General features: G+C 39.3%; 1 protein-coding gene across 12 annotated transcripts in view; it reads left to right on the forward strand.

The window, feature by feature from the left end:
• KDM4C (lysine demethylase 4C) overlaps positions 1–21,826 on the forward strand; it is a 437,278-nt gene that overhangs the window by 102,007 nt on the left and 313,445 nt on the right. For all 12 annotated transcript variants that reach the window (XM_030294155.1, XM_030294156.1, XM_030294149.1 and 9 more), the window contains one exon: positions 14,250–14,299. In XM_030294155.1, coding sequence (XP_030150015.1) covers positions 14,250–14,299 — 50 coding nt within the window. The remainder of the gene's footprint in view (positions 1–14,249; positions 14,300–21,826) is intronic.

Below are 21,826 nucleotides of genomic sequence, written 5' to 3' on the forward strand. Positions count from 1 at the left end.
TCATCTGGAGACTCTGGGCCCAGGATTGGGGGGTGATGGTGGGCATGGAAAACAGTTTGAAAATCAGTCATTTGATCCTTTAGTAATAGAAAACATTATTGCTGATTGTGTTATCTGTTGAGTGTTTGGGAGAGTATTTAAAAAATTTTTTTAAATGTTTACTTATTTTTGAGGGGGCAGGGAGGGGCAGAGAGAGAGGGTGACACAGCATCCAAAGCAGTCTCCAGGCTCCAAGCTGTCAGCACGGAGCCTGACATGGGGCTCAAACTCATGAACGGTGAGATATGACCTGAGCCAGTTGGACGCTTAACCGAGCCACCCAGGTGCCCCAGTATTTTGGAGAGTATTAAGAAGGAAAGACTTCTTTCTACATAAATGGCCTATATTTGATAGCAACTAACAATTAATAGTACCTCTTGGGGAAAAGAAAATGTTAGTAGTGGGTAGAACACACTTAGAAAATATTCAGTGGATTAAGTAATACGAAATACATTCTTTCTTGAAAATCAAGTTTTGTGCAGTTATTGTTTTTACTAAGTTTTATAAGGATTTCAGACAAAAATTAACTTGATTTTTATGATTACTCAGGATATTAACTTACATGTATATGGATACTGAACTGTATTTTGAGTCCCAGATGAAAAAGAACTGCTTATATTTTTAATGTTCAGTTATTCATTAAAATTTCCTTGTTAGGCCTTTTTTTTTTTTTTTTTTTTTTCCTGCAGTTCCCTCATCTGTGACTATCTGCAGATGTGGCTGGTAGAGTTTCTCTTTTTCATCTAATTGTTCTGTTAGGAAATGGGCCATAAGATAGCATAAGGGTGGGCCTAAGCTCTGGCTCAGTTCCTTTGCTCAGGGGCTTTTTCTTCTGGTAGGGTCTTAGCTCAAATACCTCATTCTCTAGGCCATGCTTGGAAAGGGCCCATGTTAGGAAATAGGCCATAAGATAGCATAAGTGTGGGCCTAAGCTCTGGCTCAGTTCCTTTGCTCAGGGGCTTTTTTTTCTGTAGGGTCTCAGCTCAAATACCCCATTCTCTATGCCATGCTTTTATTTATTTATTTATTTATTTTCTTTTTTTTTCAACGTTTATTTTATTTTTGGGACAGAGAGAGACAGAGCATGAATGGGGGAGGGGCAGAGAGAGAGGGAGACACAGAATCGGAAACAGGCTCCAGGCTCTGAGCCATCAGCCCAGAGCCTGACGCGGGGCTGGAACCCACGGACCGCGAGATCGTGACCTGGCTGAAGTCGGACGCTTAACCGACTGCGCCACCCAGGCGCCCCTCTACGCCATGCTTTTAGATGCCTTGCTTTGAGTGACACCTCCTTACAAACCCCTTAATTGTAGCACAGATTGCTCAGGGAGCCCACTCTGAAACTCAGATTTGTGTACCAGAGGTGTCTGTGATAACACCTGTGAGGGGGAGGGAAGGCAGGACCGCACAGAAGGGGAAGTGAAACTGCAGTAGAGCCATGGCAGATCCCACAGGCAGCTGGAACTGTCAGGTCCCTTCTGAATTACCCCAAACTGAAGCAAGAGGATCTGGCTTTTATATTCTTGTATGGATCACTCATTGGATACCGGCTACCACTGCCTCCTGTTCTAGAGGCCATGATGTTGGGAGAGGGAACATGACTTTGAGTGGGTGTAAGTGGATCCTTCCTTTAGAGAATGGAATGAAGGCCTCATCTGGAAGGGAGTACCTACCACAGCATCCCTTACAGTCCTATGTTCTGTTTCTCACATTCATCTGTTTTTATGAACTGAAAATGAAGTAAGTGATCCTCTCTTTTCCACAGTTAACTAATGAGACTTTATAATTTAAAATATGGATGCTTAAAGTTTAATAAATGCACAAATATTAAAACTTGTTAACATCATCAGTAATGTAAAAATGTAATCACACATATAAAATCCATAGTTGTTCAGTCTTCTTTTTGACACAGGAGTATGCCTTGATTAAAAAGTATAGTGTAAATTAACCACTTAAGAAAGATTGAGTTTTGTGGAATATAAATAGGTATTTTACTTTCTGATTCATGAAGTTTTGTGTAACAAGAACCAAGGAAAACTTTTGTACTTGTTTAATGGTTTTGTTCTTTATATCTGCATTTTATTTAAAGTGCTGTTGTCTTTTGCTTGGTGAATACTGTAATTTTAGTTTGAGAGGTTAGTGACTTTTTTGTTTCAATTGTGAGTTTTAAGAGAGATAAAGGTATGGGGCACCTGGGTGGCTCAGTCAACTGAGCATCTGACTTCAGCTCAGGTCATGATCTCGTGGTTTGTGAGTTTGAGCCCCACATCTGCTGTCTGCCTGTCAATGCAAAGCCCACTTTGGATCCTCTGTCCCCCTCTCTCTGCCCCTCCTCTGCTTGTGCTCTCCCCAAAATAAATGAATATTTACAAAAATGTAATAAAGGCAGAGAAGATGGCGGCATAGGAGGATGCTGGGCTCACCGCGCATCCTGATGATCACTTAGATTCCACCTACACCTGCCTAAATAACCCAGAAAACCACCAGAAGACTAGCAAAACGGAGTCTTTGGAGCCAAGCGCAGACGAGAGGCCCACGGAAGAGGGTAGGAAGGGCGGAGAGGCAGTGCGCGCTGCATGGACTGGCGGGAGGGAGCCGGGGCGGAGGGGCAGCCTGCTGGCCAAGCAGAGCCCCCGAGTCTGGCTTGCAAAAACAGAGGGGCCAGACGGAGTGTGTTCCGACAGCAAGCATGACTTAGCATCTGGGAGGTCATAAGTTAACAGTTCTGCTCAGAAAGCGGGAAGGCTGGAGGACAAAGGGAGGGAGAGTTGCTGAGCCCCGGGATGACAGAGCTCAGTTTGGTGGGGAACAAAGGCGCTCACCAGCGCCATCTCCCTCGCCCATCCCCCAGCCAGAATCCCAAAGGGAACCAGTTCCTGCCAGGGAACTTGCTTGCTCCGTGCAAACACCCAACGCTGTGCTTCTGCGGAGCCACCCCTCCGGCAGCGGGTCTGACTCCCTCCGGCTGCCACAGGGCCCCTCCTGAAGTGGATCACCTAAGGAGAAGCAAACTAAGCCTGCCCCTCCTGCCCCCGTGCACGTTGCCTACCCACCCCAGCTAATACCCCAGATCCCCAGCACCACAAGCCTGGCAGTGTGCAAGTAGCCCAGATGGGCCACGCCACCCCACAGTGAATCCCACCCCTAGGAGTGGGGAAGAGAAGGCACACACCAGTCTGACTGTGGCCCCAGCGGTGGGCTGGGGGCAGACATCAGGTCTGACTGCGGCCCTGCCCACCAACTCCAGTTATACACCACAGCACAGGGGAAGTGCCCTGCGGGTCTGCACCACTCCGGGGACTATCCAAAATGACCAAACGGAAGAATTCCCCTCAAAAGAATCTCCAGGAAATAACAACAGCCAATGAACTGGTCAAAAAGGATTTAAATAATATAACAGAAAGTGAATTTAGAATAATAGTCATAAAATTAATTGCTGGGCTTGAAAACAGTATAGAGGACAGCAGAGAATCTCCTGTGACAGAGATCAAGGGACTAAGGAACAGTCACGAGGAGCTGAAAAATGCTTTAAATGAGATGCAAAATAAAATGGAAATGACCACGGCTCGGATTGAAGAGGCAGAGGAGAGAATAGGTGAACTAGAAGATAAAGTTATGGAAAAAGAGGAAGCTGAGAAAAAGAGAGATAAAAAAATCCAGGAGTATGAGGAGAAAATTAGAGAACTAAGTGATACACTAAAAAGAAATAATATACGCATAATTGGTATCCCAGAGGAGGAAGAGAGAGGGAAAGGTGCTGAAGGTGTACTTGAAGGAATAATAGCTGAGAACTTCCCTGAACTGGGGAAGGAAAAGGCATTGAAATCCAAGAGGCACAGAGAACTCCTTTCAGATGTAACTTGAATCGATGTTCTGCATGACATATCATAGTGAAACTAGCAAAATACAAGGATAAAGAGAAAATTCTGAAAGCAGCGAGGGATAAACGTGCCCTAACATATAAAGGGAGACCTATAAGACTCGTGACTGATCTCTCTTTTGAAACTTGGCAGGCCAGAGAGGATTGGCAGGAGATCTTCAATGTGTTGAACAGAAAAAAAATATGCAGCCAAGAATCCTTTATCCAGCAAGTCTGTCATTCAGAATAGAAGGAGAGATAAAGGTCTTCCCAAACAAACAAAAACTGAAGGAATTCGTCACCACTAAACCAGCCCTACAAGAGATCCTAAGGGGGATCCTGTGAGACAAAGTACCAGAGACATCGCTACAAGCATAAAAAATACAGACATCACAATGACTCTAAACCTGTATCTTTCTATAATAACACTGAATGTAAACGGATTAAATGCTCCAACCAAAAGACATAGGGTATCAGAATCGATAAAAAACCAAGACCCATCTATTTGCTGTCTACAAGAGGCTCATTTTAGACCTAAGGACATCTTTAGATTGAGAGTGAGGGCATGGAGAACTATTTATCATGCTACTGGAAGCCAAAAGAAAGCTGGAGTAGCCATACTTATATCAGACAAACTAGACTTTAAATTAAAGGCTGTAACAAGAGATGAAGAATGGCATTACATAATAATCACAGGGTCTATCCATCAGGAAGAGCTAACAATTATAAATGTCTATGCACCGAATACCGGAGCCCCCAAATATATAAAACAATTACCCATAAACATAAGCAACCTTATTGATAAGAATGTGGTAATTGCAGGGGACTTTAACACTCCACTTACAGAAATGGATAGATCATCTAGACACACAGTCAATAAAGAAACAAGGGCCCTGAATGATACATTGGATCAGATGCACTTGACAGATACATTTAGAACTCTGCATCCCAAAGCAACAGAATATACTTTTTTCTCGAGTGCACATGGAACATTCTCCAAGATAGATCATATACTGGGTCACAAAACAGCCCTTCATAAGTATACAAGAATTGAAATTATACCATGCATACTTTCAGACCACAATGCTATGAAGCTTGAAATGAACCCCAGGAAAAAGTCTGGAAAACCTCCAAAAGCATGGAGGTTAAAGAACACCCTACTAAAGAATGAGTGGGTCAACCAGGCAATTAGAGAAGAAATTAAAAAATATATGGAAACAAACGAAAATGAAAATACAACAATCCAAACGCTTTGGGATGCAGTGAAGGCAGTCCTGAGAGGAAAATACATTGCAATCCAGGCCTATCTCAAGAAACAAGAAAAATCCCAAATACAAAATCTAACAGCACACCTAAAGGAAATAGAAGCAGAACAGCAAAGGCAGCCTAAACCCAGCAGAAGAAGAGAATTAATAACATTCAGAGCAGAAATAAACAATATAGAATCTACAAAAACAGTAGAGCAGATCAATGAAACCAAGAGTTGGTTTTTTGAAAAAATAAACAAAATTGACAAACCTCTAGCCAGGCTTCTCAAAAAGAAAAGGGAGATGACCCAAAGAGATAAAATCATGAATGAAAATGGAATTATTACAACCAATCCCTCAGAGATACAAACAATTATCAGGGAATACTATGAAAAATTATATGCCAACAAATTGGACAACCTGGAAGAAATGGACAAATTTCTGAACACCCACACTCTTCCAAAACTCAATCAGGAGGAAATAGAAAGCTTGAACAGACCTATAACCAGCGAAGAAATTGAATCGGTTATCAAAAATCTCCCAACAAATAAGAGTCCAGGACCAGATGGCTTCCCAGGGGAGTTCGACCAGACGTTTAAAGCAGAGATAATACCTATCCTTCTCAAGCTATTCCAAGAAATAGAAAGGGGAGGAAAACTTCCAGACTCATTCTATGAAGCCAGTATTACTTGGATTCCTAAACCAGACAGAGACCCAGTAAAAAAAGAGAACTACAGGCCAATATCCCTGATGAATATGGATGCAAAAATTCTCAATAAGATACTAGCAAATCGAATTCAACAGCATATAAAAAGAATTATTCACCATGATCAAGTGGGATTCATTCCTGGGATGCAGGGCTGGTTCAACATTCGCAAATCAATCAACATGATGCATCACATTAATAAAAGAAAAGATAAGAACCATATGATCCTGTCAATCGATGCAGAAAAGGCCTTTGACAAAATTCAGCACCCTTTCTTAATAAAAACGCTTGAGAAAGTTGGGATAGAAGGAACATACTTAAAGATCATAAAAGCCATTTATGAAAAGCCCACAGCTAACATCATCCTCAATGGGGAAAAACTGAGAGGTTTTTCCCTGAGATCAGGAACACGACAGAGATGCCCACTCTCACCGCTGTTGTTTAACATCGTGTTGGAAGTTGTAGCATCAGCAATCAGACAGCACAAGGAAATCAAAGGCATCAAAATTGGCAAAGATGAAGTCAAGCTTTCACTTTTTGCAGATGACATGATACTATACATGGAAAATCCGATAGACTCCACCAAAAGTCTGCTAGAACTGCTACATGAATTCAGCAAAGTTGCAGGATACAAAATCAATGTACAGAAATCAGTTGCATTCTTATACACTAACAATGAAGCAACAGAAAGACAAATAAGGAAACTGATCCCATTCACAATTGCACCAAGAAGCATAAAATACCTAGGAATAAATCTACCCAAAGATGTAAAAGATTGGTATGCTGAAAACTATAGAAAGCTTATGAAGGTAATTGAAGAAGATATAAAGAACTGGAAAGACATTCCCTGCTCATGGATTGGAAAAACAAATATTGCTAAAATGTCAATACTACCCAAAGCTATCTACACATTCAATGCAATCCCAACCAAAATTGCACCAGCATTTTTCTCGAAACTAGAACAAGCAATCCTAAAATTCACATGGAACCACAAAAGGCCCTGAATAACCCAAGTAATTTTGAAGAAGAAGACCAAAGCAGGAGGCATCACAATCCCAGACCTTAAGCCTCTACTACAAAGCTGTAATCATCAAGACAGCATGGTATTGACACAAAAACAGACACATAGACCAATGGAATAGAATAGAAACCCCAGAACTAGACCCACAAACGTATGGCCAATTAATCTTTGACAAAGCAGGAAAGAACATCCAATGGACAGAAGACAGTCTCTTTAACAAATGGTGCTGGGAGAACTGGACAGCAATATGCAGAAGGTTGAAACTAGATCACTTTCCCACAGCATTCACCAAAATAAACTCAAAATGGATAAAGGACCTGAATGTGAGACAGGAAACCATCAAAACCCTAGAGGAGAAAGCAGGCAAAGACCTCTCTGACCTCAGCCATAGCAATTTCTTACTTGACACATCCCCAAAGGCAAGGGAATTAGAAGCAAAAATGAACTACTGGGACCTTATGAAGATCAAAAGCTTCTGCACAGCAAAGGAAACAACCAACAAAACTAAAAGGCAACGAACGGAATGGGAAAAGATATTTGCAAATGACATATCGGACAAAGGGCTTGTATCCAAAATCTATAAAGAGCTCACCAACTCCACACCCGAAAAACAAATAACCCAGTGAAGAAATGGGCAGAAAACATGAATAGACACTTCTCTAAAGAAGATATCTGGATGGCCAACAGGCACATGAAAAGATGCTCAACATCACTCCTCATCAGGGAAACACAAATCAAAACCACACTAGATATCACCGCACACCAGACAGAGTGGCCAAAATGAACAAATCAGGAGACTATAGATGCTGGAGAGGATGTGGAGAAACGGGAACCGTCTTGCACTGTTGGTGGGAATGCAAATTGGTGCAGCCACTCTGGAAAACAGTGTGGAGGTTCCTCAGAAAATTAAAAATAGACCTACCCTATGACCCAGCAATAGCACTGCTAGGATTTTACCCAAGGGATACAGGAGTACTGATGCACAGGGGCACTTGTACCCCAATGTTTATAGCAGCACTGTCAACAATAGCCAAATTATGGAAAGAGCCTAAATGTCCATCAACTGATGAATGGATAAAGAAATTGTGGTTTATATACACAATGGAGTACTACATGGCAATGAGAAATAACGAAATATGGCCCTTTGTAGCAACGTGGATGGAACTGGAGAGTGTGATGCTAAGTGAAATAAGCCATACAGAGAAAGACAGATACCGTATGTTTTCACTCTTATGTGGATCCTGAGAAACTTAACAGAAACCCATGGGGGAGGGGAAGGAAAAAAAAAAGAGGTTAGAGTGGGAGAGAGCCAAAGCATAAGAGACTCTTAAAAACTGAGAACAAACTGAGGGTTGATGGGAGGTGGGAGGGAGGGGAGGGTGGGTGATGGTTATTGAGGAGGGCACGTTTTGGGATGAACACTGGGTGTTGTATGGAAGTCAATTTGACAATAAATTTCATATATTGAAAAAAAAATAAAATAAAATAATATGAAAAAAATGTAATAAAGGTAGGAAGGGTAGCTGGAGAAGAATTCTGTGTGAATATTGGAACTTTGGTCTGTTAGTTGCAGGCAGAAAAATTTTTCTTCCAAAAGTTGGATCACTGTCTAGTGATCACAGTGATCATTGTGTATTTGCTTGGGGAGGGAGGGGCTCATTAGCCCCTCTCACTTCCTTCCAGTTGGCATCTTTGTGGTGATTGGTGAAGAAACAGGAATGAAATACAGGGCTGGAAAGCACATCTTGGGCTTTGGCATCCCATCACCCAACCCAATACAGGAGTTGGGTGCCAGCTCTGTTGTCCTTCTTGCTCAAGTAAATCCCTTTAAGCCTTGGTTTCCTCATCAGTAAAGTGGAGGTGGTAGTAGTAGAATTTGCACAAGGTCTGGCATAGTATAAATGTTCAATAAACAGTAGCTGTGATGAGCTGTTATAGTATTTATTGGTCAGTTATTCTTTTCACTGAGCTTTCCACCCCTTAATAACTATAGAGAACAAGCCAGGTGCATAAGCTTATGCCAGTAAAAGCGGGGAGAGTCAATTTAGACTCGTCTATCAGAAAACTGTCCTTGGGGATGTGAGCTTTATTCTTTTTGGGAGATGACTATAAGAGAAATTGCAAGAAGAAAAGGAAACACAAGAAGAGGAAAGGGCTACTTCACATGTAGCCTCAGTTAAGAGAGGGGAGTAAAGAATAGTGCTGTTTTAGGACTGATCTGCTTGAAGATGACACGGACCTAGAAGGGTTCTCCCTCTGCTCTGGGCTTGGTAAGACTGCCCTAGATGTTACAGAGTGGGTTGAAGCTGGGCCAGCAGGAGGTGCCAGAAGCACCTGTTGGTGAGACTGGCAGAGGAACTCACACAGCTACCTATGTCAGACAGCACAGTGACAGAGATGTGGGCGGGGTGGGGGGGCGTAGGTGAGAACATTTCTTTCTAAGCATGTTAGTGACAGTCCCAGGGTTCCACCCCAAATTAGGGAGACTTTCAGGGAGTGATCTGAAAAGTAGGAGTTTCTCTTTGAGAAGTGCTGATAAACACTTCTAATGAACTAATGGACTGAGCATACCTTGAAAAGAAATACAGTAGGCCACTTTGTAGAGAAAACCTGAATCAGAGGAATGGATCTACTACATGGTGAAAAATACACCTTTGCCTACTGACAGTTTGAACTGTCAGCCTGATATTATTCATTCAAGATCGTGTTTATATTACACCCATCAGGATAACATTACTTTAGGTCTCTTCTTTGAGTAAACCACCCAAAGATGTGCTTAGAGGGATTATTCTGTTTTCCTTGGTCTTCAAATTAGATTTTTAAAAAAAATTCATAAAAGACTCTGGTTTTAAATAAAACATCACCCTGTAAATATCTAATTAGTGTGTTCATAGTTCATTAGTGATTCATAGTTTCTTAATATTAGCAGAATTGTTGGCAGTATTTATTATATCTGAAACAAAAACACTGTCCTGAAGGTTAAATGAGCAATTAATAATTTCAACAAACCAGTATGTACTTGAGGGTATACAATGGTAGGCATCTTATTTGGTGGATTTCAAAGAATACAGAGAAGGGCAAGACACATTCATATCCTTGAAGAATTAAGAATTAGCTGCATAACCAGCTAGTGGTGTAGTACATAGTAGAGTGCCTGGCTATGAACTGGGTACTCACTATACAAGGTATGTTAAAAAGGATAATTCATGTGAAAATTTCCAGGTTGTGGTAGTCATTCTGTCCCTCATAGAACTCATTGGTATCCAGTCAAAAGTGCCTTACACACATTGAACAGAAGCTAGCTCTGGAAAGTAGTAGATGATAAATACTACATGAAAAATAGAAGGGCACTGGAAGAAAGAAAAGGGGTGAGATTGCTGAGATTTATAGTGGTCAGTGAAAGCTTCAAGGAGGAGGTGGAATCAGGGCTTGGAAGGCTGGGGTTTGAAGTGGAATGGAGGGGGCTATTTGAGGTGAGGCGTGAGGTTAAAGCCCATGTGAGTGAGAGAATAATTCATAGTCTAGCCTACTGAGAGCAGACTGTTGATGTTTAAGGGCTGAACTGTGTGTGTGGGAGGTCCTTGGAAGCCAGGCAGTAAGGAATAAAGGGTCTTATGATAGTGTTTCAAAAACTCTAGCTGCCCAGGGAGATTCAGGCAGAGAGTTTAATTATTATAGTAGTCTAGTTGGGGGCAAATCAAACTTGAAATTGATGTGATGCTAAGGGAGATGGATAGGAGGTTTTGGGTATAGAGTGGATAGGACTTGTGACTGGCAATGAGGGCAGAGAGATTGAAAAATCAGGAAGAGTTGACTTAGTTTGAAAGGCTAAGGGAAAATGGAGTTACGAATGCTTAGAGAGAGAATCATTTTAAAGGAGGAGGAAGTCATGAATTTGATCTTATGTGTGTTGAAACTTCTGAAGTGATAGTGTAGGAACTTTTCCAGGCCATAGAACTCCTCTCAGCCAGGTCACTCATTGTCTGTGGTAAGTCCCTCTGCGTATGGGCCCTCCAGCTTGTCTCTGTTTAGTCACAAGTTCCTCTTGCTACATAGATTTTAAACAGGGAAGGAAAGTGATATGCTCTGATTGGGCCACCTGGACTACAGAGGGCAAGGCCAGAGGCAGGGTAGCCATTTAAGAGATGAAGCAGTACTGTGTGTGATGGAGAATGATGGCCTGGGTCAAGATGGTGGCAGTGGGTCTAGGCAAATAAATGCATGAGATTCATGAGACCTCTCTTGAACAGGTACAAAGTAGAACACATACAACTTGGGGATTGATTAAATAAGGGGAGCATAACTGTAGACAACTCCAACATTTCTGGAAAGTTGGATGGATGGGGAACTCTGGAGGAGAAGCAGATCTGTCCGGAAATTATTGGAGGATTAAACTTTGGACAAATTGTGTTTGAGGGCTGCCAAATGGATTTGTTGAATAGCTGGTTTGTTTTAGAGGTTCAGAGCCCAAGAGACGCTTGGAATGGAAATGTGTGGTTCAACACCACAAGGAAAGTTGTGAAGCCTTGAGTGAAGGTGGTTCCCTTAGGGAAAAATGTAGAAGCGCTAAAACATGGAGTCCTGGAGAATGTCACTGTGAAGTTTGGCAAGAGCAGAAGGAAGAAATCATTGGAAATGAGTTAGATCATGAAACTCAAGGGAAGTGAGTGTTTCAAGGATCTGGTCAGAAATTCAAGAGAAGACCAAGTAGATAAGGACTAAAAAATATATCACTCTTTGTCCAAGCAGTTATATCAAGAATGATAAAAATAAGATTCAGGTTGCAATGGATTCCAGGGTTAATGGGAATGAAAAATGTGGGAGTACTTTTCTTTTTCCCATATCCTTCCTCTCCTTCGTGCCTTCTATCATGCAGGAGCAGGAATATCATTCATCATTTGAGAGTGACATAAGTCAGCAAACACTGAGCATCTGCTCAACTGGTGCTTTGTTCTAGGAGAAAGACACTGGCCTTTGCCACTAAGGTGCTTGAGAGGAGAGCAGGGAGGCACAAAGGTGAAAAAAAAATTAAACTTTGAGTGCCATGGTGGAGGTCTGTATTCTATGTGGGTGATACAGCAAAAGAGGGAAGGGGAGGCTCTCCCTTGGGGAGACTCAGGGTGAGCTTGGAGAAAGGAGTGTTTTTGTTGACTGGACAAAACTGAGGGCTTATAAAGCTAAGAAAGAGGGGATGGAAAATAGTGGAGGTGTGAAATAGCAAGGACACTGGAAAGAGCTTCAAATGATTTGTTAAAACGAAACAGCAGGTTTGATTGGGACATCTGAAAAGTTGTCAAGATTGCAGCAGGCCTGTGTGCCTTTCAGAGGAGTTTGGCTTCTGTCCTTCAGGTTACAGTCAGCCATTGAAGGATCAGGGTTTTGTCATCATCAGCTGTAGTTCGCAGAGATAACTTTAGTATACTGTGGAGTGTAGTCTGGAAGAATGTGGGGAGCACACCTGTAGTGGTCAGTTACATCTTAGTGGCTCAAAGGGCAAGCTGCATCAAGGAGACACACCTAGTGTCTTACGGTCATGTGTCCGATTTGAAGAATTTTTGTTACATGTGTAGTGTATGGAGAAAATCTTTTTGATGATCAGCTTCTAGAGAAGTTTCATAAATATCCTTTTAGAAGATGACTTTAGAAGAAGTGTTGGGTATGTGATTTTGTCATAGGGTTGTGTGGACCAACTGAAAGACTATGTCAGAGATATTCATTTTCCTTATATGTATGTTTATGTTTATAATTACATTTATATATATGTATGTTTGTATGTTTTCTTTGAATAGATGATTGAACCTCAGATTAATGAGCTTTAACTTCGATACCAATTTTTCAGAAAAGGAAATCTGGATGCATATCTCCATCCATGTCTAGCCATTGTGGGCAAGCATACACTTGTTACATGTGTGCAAGCATATGTTTGTACATGCATGGGTGTGTATGGTTGTTATGGGGGACATGGCCCTCTTGTCTGGTGTATGTAGATGGGTTTTTTCCCCTTTCTGGGTATATTTGGTGATACAAACTGGGGATTAAAAACTGCTAAGAAGTGGCCTGTTTATAAATAAATTGGATGATTGTCATTTAGTTTTGCTAAAAGTTTATCTCCCAATTCAGTTGGAATAATTTCATTAACAGCGCCTTAAGGAACAGGATGTATGGTTGAATTTTCTTTCAGAGAATCACCTAGTTACATTGGATCCAGTTAAATTTTGCATATGTTATCAGTGGCATTAAATGCAACCAAGTGTGGTGTTAAGTAAAATGAGAAAAATTATTTTAATAAAAAGTAACTTGTACTTCATATATATCATATATATTGAGCTAGTAAACATAGCATATGTAGGTCTTAAGGATAACATCATTTTTACTTAAAACGTGAAATAATCATTTAACTATATTTTTAATATCCTTAAATGTCCTCATTAAACTGTTTATAAGATTAGTTATGTAATAAATTTTGAGATTGTTTAAAATTTTTAGTAAGTTCACTATAGATAAGTTCAAGTATTTCACTTTTGAAAACACCAGGAACTAGAAATGAGTATTTCTATAGCAGGGTGAACATTTTTTTTCTATAATCAAGATTTTAAAAGTCACAAAATCACAAAATCAATAAACAGTTCTTTCTTATCACTGGTAATTTTTTATTTAAAATCTTTTTGAGGGGCACCTGGGTGGCTCAGTTGGTTAAGCATCCGACTTCGGCTCAGGTCATGATTTCACAGTTTGTGACTTCAAGCCCCGCATCAGACTCTCTGCTGTCAGCTCAGAGCCTGCTTCAGATCCTCTGTCCCCCTGTCTCTCTCTGCCCTTCAAAAATAAATAAACTTAAAAAAATCTACTTGAAAGGTATAATGTTCTTAGAAATATTTGGTGCAAATATGAATATTGCTACAATAATTTTGTGTTTTATCCTGCTGTCAATAAAAACATTTTAAAAGGTTAAAAAAAGCACAGCAACCTAGGTCTTCTTAAAAACAAAGGCCAAACTAACCAACAACAAAACATAAAACATACAACCAAAAATAACCCTGGATTTCTGGGGTGCTGTGAGTGTTGGAAAAGAGGTTCTAGTCTTCCTGCTGTGGCTAACTGCCTCCCTTCTCCAAGTAGTTTACTGGCTTTGGGCCTTTGTTCCCTAATTTGTAAAATGTGGTTGGGATGGTGAGCTGGGGTATTGAAATAGGTGGTTAAGTTTATTTTTCTTCTGTCTAGTGTTCAAGGGATATGACTCTGTGATTAGTTTTCTAATTTCAGTATGTCTAAATGGAATTTGGCATTGTTGTTTTTGTTTTTGTTTTACATGACATTGTCTTAGGATACTAAGAACAGTTATAAACCTAAAATTTTTATTTATGTTTAAAATTTTAGGTATGCAATACCCCCGGAACATGGAAAACGACTTGAAAGACTAGCTCAAGGTAAACTTGCTTTCTATGTTTCTCATCTAGACAGATTATTTGTTTTTGAGGTATCTAACTTGGTTAGTTTTACTCTTTTTAAGTTTTGAATGTTTTTCTAATAGAACAATTAAATTTTTTTTCACATTACTGTGTGAATATTTTTTCCTGTTGCATAGTCTTTATGATTATTTTAGTTGGCTGCTTAGTAGTTCATCAAGTAATTGCACTTAACTATTTTGATTATTTCCAATTTTTTCTCTTTTATATAATTTTTAATACATATATACATATATATAAGTTATTTAACATTGTGCTAATAATATTTTTCCCTTTTTTATTATTAAAATTAAAAAAAATGTTTATGTTAGAGAGAGATAGAGTGCAAAGTGCGAGCAAAGGAGGGGCAGAGAGACAGAGAGAGGGAGACACAGAATCTGAAGCAGGCTCCAGGCTTTGAGCTGTCAGCACAGAACCCAATGTGGGGCTTGAACTCATGAACCGTGAGATCATGACCTGAGCAAAAGTCGGATGCTCAACTGACTGAGACACCCAGACACCCCTGTTTTTCCTTTTTTAAAGTTACACTCTTGAGATGAATTCCGAAGAGTACTGATGCTGCATATCAGGGTGCAGGTATTTTATGAGTACTTTTCATGTTGTCCTATCATTTCACCAAAGGGTTGTGTTAAATCTCTTTCTGACTCCTGATTTGGTACCCTGGGTTTGGGGTTACTCTTATGGAAGTATGAAGATGACATAAGCAGATAAGCATGAGGGTATATGCCTTCTTAGACTGTCAAGTTTTTTTTTATGTTTATTTATTGAGAGAGAGACAGAGACAGAGACAGAGTGCAAGCAGAGGAGGGGTAGAGAGAGAGACACACACACACACAGAACCTGAAGCAGGCGCCAGGCTCTGACCTTTCAATCACAGAGCCTGACGCGGGGCTTGAACTCCCAAACTGCGACATTATGAATTGAGCTGAAGTCGGACACTCAACCAACTAAGCCACCCAGTCACCCCTTAGACTGGCAAATTTAAACATACCTTAGTGGAACTTGAATTTTTATTTTTTGTGGCTTTGTCCAACTTCATATGGGCCAGAATGAAGAACTCTATTAATGGTTTCATTGTGTACCCACTTGTATCACAGAAGGCGCTTTCCTCTTTTCTTTTCTGTGTTTAGGACAGAAAAAAACTTGCTATATCTGTTAATACAAGGGAGGAGAATCATATTCACCCACTGCCAACCTCATCTGTTTTCCTTGACCAAGGAAGAAGTAGACTGGTAGTGACTTGTTTCTAGGGGAAAGTGGAGTTCCATTTGAGTGACAACTAGCCTAAGACATTCTGCTTTTATCCAGGATCGAATCCTCAGTGACCATTGTCCTTTTAGTCAGGTGCTGATCTGTTTTATTGGTGTTTTAGGTTTGCCTTTTAGTAGGAAAGGATTTTTGTTCTTGCATTATGTATGTTTTCATTTGATAATGAAATGGGGACACTGAAAAATCCCTTTCATTGACTTGACAGTTTTGAACAGAACTTGTTAATGATATCTAAAAGTTACTTTCCCCCCAAATTATAGGAGAGTATTAGAAGGAACAGTTACAGTATCACATTTGTCAGAAGCATTATTATAATTTTGGCAGGCTAATAACTATAAAGTCTTAGTGTTTTTATAATGTAATACATTGTAGTAATAATAGCAATGTAACTGTAATCTTGAACTTTGTTAGGGACTATTTTCATGAATATTAAGGTGGATGAATCCTGGTTCTGGATAATAGATTAGACATAGCTGAGAAAATGATTATCATAATCCTTAAATACACAGGCAGTGAACTTTGTGCTAAATCTGTATGCTGAGCTATCCTCTTCTCTATAATAATTATTCCACCATTTTCTGTTTGCCTCACCACCAGAGAACTTTTAAAATGGAGCCAAGGTAAACTTTACAGTATAGAGTCACACACTAAAATTTCTGCTATAAATTGTCTGCGAATGCTTTGACATAAACTGTCTGAAAATGACATTCTAGGAAAGTGGGTGCCATTTGTTTAATCAGTAAGAGGTTAATAAACTCGAAGGATGAACAAGAATTTTAAATCAATCGCATGTTTGTTCAGAACTGTTTTGCAGGATTATTTTGAGAAATGACACAGGGAAAAGACCCAATAGACAGTAGAGGAATCCCATCCACTGACCAGATGCCAGCCAAATTAATTGAATTCTGCTAAATAATTAAAATGATAAAATAATGCAGTAAGTGTGATGGAACATTATAGGATGTCTAGGTCAAGGCAGCACTTGATACATAAAATGAAGAGCAGCCTGGGATATTTTCCATTATCTTGTCTGCACATCATAATTATCACACTTGCCTTTTATGCATGAATGCTTTCATCTTTGGTTTCCATTGAAATCTTGATTGACTGTGGCACCTACAAATATTTTATCTGGAAGACATTAAGCCTGCATCTAATAAAGCCAGGATTTGATTTTGCCCTTCAGCTGCTTTCTCGTTTATATAGTTTTTTCCCCAATATTATGTAGATGTAAGTATAATAAAAAAAAACTCAAGTGAATTGTTGCAATTCTTATACTTGTTATGTTTGCCTGTAATGCCATTACATTCTTTCTAATTTTTGGTTTGATACAACTGAATGAAAGATATAAAGGAGAATAGAGATATAATGTTAAATCATGAATGACAGTTTTGAACATTTTCACTTTTTAGATCATCAAAATCTCATCTATTTTAGAAATAAGACAATATCTTTGCTGTTCTATTGAGTTAAGCAACATATGGATTAAAATAAATTGGGAATGACTAAAAGTTTTTGTGAAGGACTGTAGTCCATTAGTTTTTTTGTTGTGAATAAAATGCCAGCGTTAAAAAAAATTGAAGATGACTTACTGTGGTCAAAATATTGGTTACTGGGAAAAGAATATGTGAGTTAGGGCTTTGTGCATCTGAGTTTGGAAGTATGAATGATCAGCAGGAATCTTGTTTCAGATGACAGTGTGGTAGAAGTGAATAAATTGATTCTTATACTTACTTGTAGCAAGTATTTTAGTTGTGACTTATTAAAACAACATTTAGCAAAAAAGAACAGAAGAGTCATTGTTATGAAGGATTAATTTGCTTTTTTTAATAGTTAGTTTTTAAAAATTGGGGGTTGTGTGTGTTTTAATGACTAGTAGCCTTAAATTTAAGCCTGTGGAGCAGAGAGCCTTAGCCTGATTGCAGAAGGGTCTTGTGGGTGGGATACAGGCAGTCTGTGGACTCTGAAATTATACTCAAAATTGGTCATTTATATGGATTTCTGGGAAGCCATCTTTAAATCCCTTCAGAGGGTTTGGCCTGAAGAGATTGTGAACCTGCTGTCAAGAGACTAGAAGAGCAGCAATAAATAACAAGTCATTTTAGTTTTATGAACAGATTCTAAATTGATCTGTTCTCATGCCTCTATCTTGGAATTAGGAAAATATACTTTTATCAGATCTCCAAATCATAAATACATTATTCCCTTAAGCATTCATTTAGCTAATGGTCTGAAAATATCATATTAAAATGCCTCGTTTTGAAAGACTAATAAATAAAAACACCCCTGTGTGTAAATAGTCAATTTTAAGGGACCCCCTAAGCCATAAAAAATGAAGTTCAGTGATACACTCTCTGCCTTCATGCCTAACTCATGCCTTAGGCATGGAGATCAATGTGTGGTATGTCAGGGTATGTTATTTTCATCTTTCTATCAGCTGAGTTACATTAAGAATGGTGCAACAGGCCCTAAACTTAATTTCCTCATAATTTGATGTCAGATATCACTGTCCATGTTTAAATATATCTGAATATTTTATACCCAGCTATGTTCCTAGAAGGATTTTAGACATTGGGAAATGATACATAACATACACCAAGCTAGCATAATTTGAATGTAGGATGGAAGACAATTTTCTAAAAAGTGACAGCAGAGAATGGGAAGGAAGAATTTGGGAAGGGAATGTCAGCTGTCAGGGAGGAGTTACTATGGAGGGAAATTAAGAGTACTTTGATTCTGCATGATGGAAGCTGAGCCAGGAAAATTCTGGTTAGCTTGACTATGACCTGTTTGAGCTCAAAGTACTTGGCCTGGGGAGTCCTTGATCTATGCCTGTGTGGTCCATGTGTCATGTCAAGGGGACAGAAGTGGGATCTGAAACAATGTGGTCTTAGGAATGCAATAAGAAACCATATGTAATGACCTATATACTTGTTAAATTGGGTAGAAATTTGAACCCTAAATGTTCTGACAGCCAGCTTGAACTGGAAAAAACTTGACTATTACATAGTGTACTGTGTTCAGGAGATAAAATAAGGTGATTGTTTAGGAGACTCACCATCCTTCTCAAGACCATGATCAGTGTGGATATCTCCTGGTGCTCCTCTGGAGTGCTCCATGGAGTTCTGTCTCTATTAGTAGTGATGTTGGTGGGTTATGGGACACTGAAAGCAGAGTGAAGCCTGTTTTGATAGATTATGAGACGCTTAGAGGTGGGTGAACCTTGCAGTGTGATAGTTTTCTACCTAATCCAAATTAAATGGTAGCAAGCACAGAGAGGTCAACTGTAGCTTAAACCTCTAAACTTGATATTTTAGGTAGGGATGTGGGTAAAAAGTACCAAGTTTTTCCCCACATACTGTAGCTCATTGGTTCTTTTCATTAATAAAGTTGTTAAGAAATTTCATGTGTAAATTTAATACATCTATCTAAAAGCACTTCTCACAGAAAAGTCAAATTAATTGAATCCTTCTATATCCTTTTTCTGTATTTTTTTCCTTACCATTTGTTTGTATGATTGCTATATATTTTCAAGCCTCTTAGTCATATGAATATTGCAAAAACCATTATAAAAACTCTATCAAAGCATACTTGGGTAAATTTCAATTATATTTAATTTAAATTATCTTAAAATCTGTTGCTAATGTGGGCATATATTCTACATGTCTGATTTCTTCATCTTTCCTCATTCCTTTCTTCCCTTCATCCTTTCCTTCCTAATAACTAATTTAAACTTCTCCAAAGTAGTGTTCTCAAATCCATAGTAATAGTTACTAAACTTTGATTTTTAATCTTTTTCCAAGGCTCAAACTTTGGTGATTTAATAGCAACATTATGGGTTTAGTTTGTCATATGAGATTGGAATTTAGAAGGAATTCCTTTGTGGGGCGCCTGGGTGGCTCAGTCGGTTTAGCGTCTGACTTCGGTTCAGGTCATGATCTCGCGGTCTGTGGGTTCAAGCCCTGCATCGGGCTCTGTGCTGACAGCTCAGAGCCTGGAGCCTGCTTCGGATTCTGTGTCTCCCTCTCTCTGCCCCTCCCCCGCTCATGCTCTGTCTCTCTCTCTCTGTCAAAAATAAATAAACATTAAAAAAATTAAGGAAGAAAATAAAAGGAATTCCTTTGTAACAGCCAATGTGTTAGAAAATATAAACCAATGGACAGTTTGGAGAAATTTTTATCTGAAGGAAAGAATACATTTTTAGAGTAGATCTGCTCTATCTCTAAAACAATTTAAAAACATTTAATGATTATTTTGGGAGGTCAGGTTAATTGAGGTATGATGTGCTTACAGCAAAAGTGACTCCCTTTAAATATACAGTTCAGTGAGTTTTGACAAATATGTACAGTGGTGTAATTACCACCATCATCAAGATACAGATCATATCCAATTCCCTGAAAAGGTTCTGTTGTGCCGTTTCCCAGTTAATCCCTCCCCACAGCCATTGGCAACCATTAATCTGATTTCTGTCCCTAAAAATAGAATTTTACAGTATGTAGACTCCTTTGTCTTCTTTCACTTAGAATAATGCTTCTCACATATGATCATTTTTCCATTGGATACTGGACATTGTATTTAATGGATGCAACCTGGTCCTTGAGAGGACTTATGGGATTCTGCACTATCCATGCTGCACAACTCCTAGCAGTATTTTGTTAGTCTTTTTTTTTTTTAATTTTTTAATGTTCATTTATTTTTGAGAGAGAGACAGAGAACAGGTTGAGGAGTGGCAGAGAGAGAGGAAGACACAGAATCTGAAGCAGGCTCCAGGCTCTGAGCTGTCAGCACAGAGCCCGATGCAGGTCTCGAACTCACAAACTGTGAGATCATTACCTGAGCCGAAGTCAGATGCTTTACTGACTGAGCCACCCACAGTACTTTATTTGTCTTAGCAAAGGTTATTATGGGATACTTTTTGGGCTTTAGGGCTTTGTTGGGAGCTCTGGAGTACATGCTTTTTATCATACTACATTTTTATCCTCTAACATGTTTGGGCTGAAAGAATGTTCCAAAGACCATCGTTGCTTGCTTACCACTGTAAAGTATCTTAAAAAACAAACAAAATATTGTCTTTATTTTATTAAGGAGTTGGCAACTGGTAGGGTCCTATCTTTGTAGATAGTATAAATGAGGTATAGATCATATAAATCAAGTTGTTTAAGCAGCCTATTATAAGTTTGTATTATTGCTCTTCCCTTCTCTTGGATGCTATAACCACAAGAGTTGATTCTTCTTGAAATATATATTTAAACTGTTTTGCTCATTGGAAACTTAGTTTGTTTTTCCAAACTATTCTTCCAGTTTTTTTTTTTTTTTTTTATACCTCCAAATCAGATACCATTTCATTGGGAGTTCATTGATTTACCTGTCACAGAAACCCTAATGTGTTACTTGTGGACAGGAGTTGGTATGGGGGAAATAAGTTGTAAAATGGTTGTCCTTACCAATATCCATAGCTTGGAGTGTGAAATAAGTGATTGTCTTCTCAGTCTGGTCTTTCTAGTTGTATAGGGTTTTTACATTAGAGCTCAACTGTGAGTATTAATTTGGAATCCAGGCTGAATGTTGATGTTTAATTTTAAAACAATAGAGTTAGAGAACAATTGGAAGAATCTACAGGTGAATACAAAGTTAAAAGTGAATCCATATGGTTTAACTCAGGTTGTGCTTGATTGTTAGAATTCCTTTTTGGGGAAGAAGTTTGTTACTTGTGACTAGAACTGTTAGGTTTAGGTCAGAAGGCCCAAGAGAATGATACAGTTTTTTTTAACCTTTTTTTTTGACGGTTGTTTATTTGGGGCGGGGGGAGGGGGGATGAGTGGGGGAGGGGCAGAGAGAAGGGGAGATAGAGAATCCAAGCTCCACATTGTCAGTGCACAGCCTGATGCGGGACTCAAATTCACAAACTGAGATCATGACCTGAGCCGAAATCAAGGGTCAGATGCCCAACTGACTGAGCCACCCAGGTACCCTGGAAATGAGACAGTTTTTAAAGCTGTGTAACCATTGACTTTTCATGAAAACACCCCCAGTCAGCTCTCTAGATCTCTTGGGACTGTGATTCCCCCTTCTCAGCTAGCAGGCTGCAGAGATAGTGGAAAAGGAAGATTCGTTGAACTAACATGGTGACTAGAGTCAGTATTGTTTAAATGAGTAATAGGGATAAAAAGAATGGTTACTATTTACTGAAATTTACTGTGTCAAGTATACTAACAAGTT

The sequence above is a fragment of the Lynx canadensis genome, chromosome D4 (genome assembly GCF_007474595.2).
Source record: "Lynx canadensis isolate LIC74 chromosome D4, mLynCan4.pri.v2, whole genome shotgun sequence".
Taxonomy (NCBI): domain Eukaryota; kingdom Metazoa; phylum Chordata; class Mammalia; order Carnivora; family Felidae; genus Lynx; species Lynx canadensis.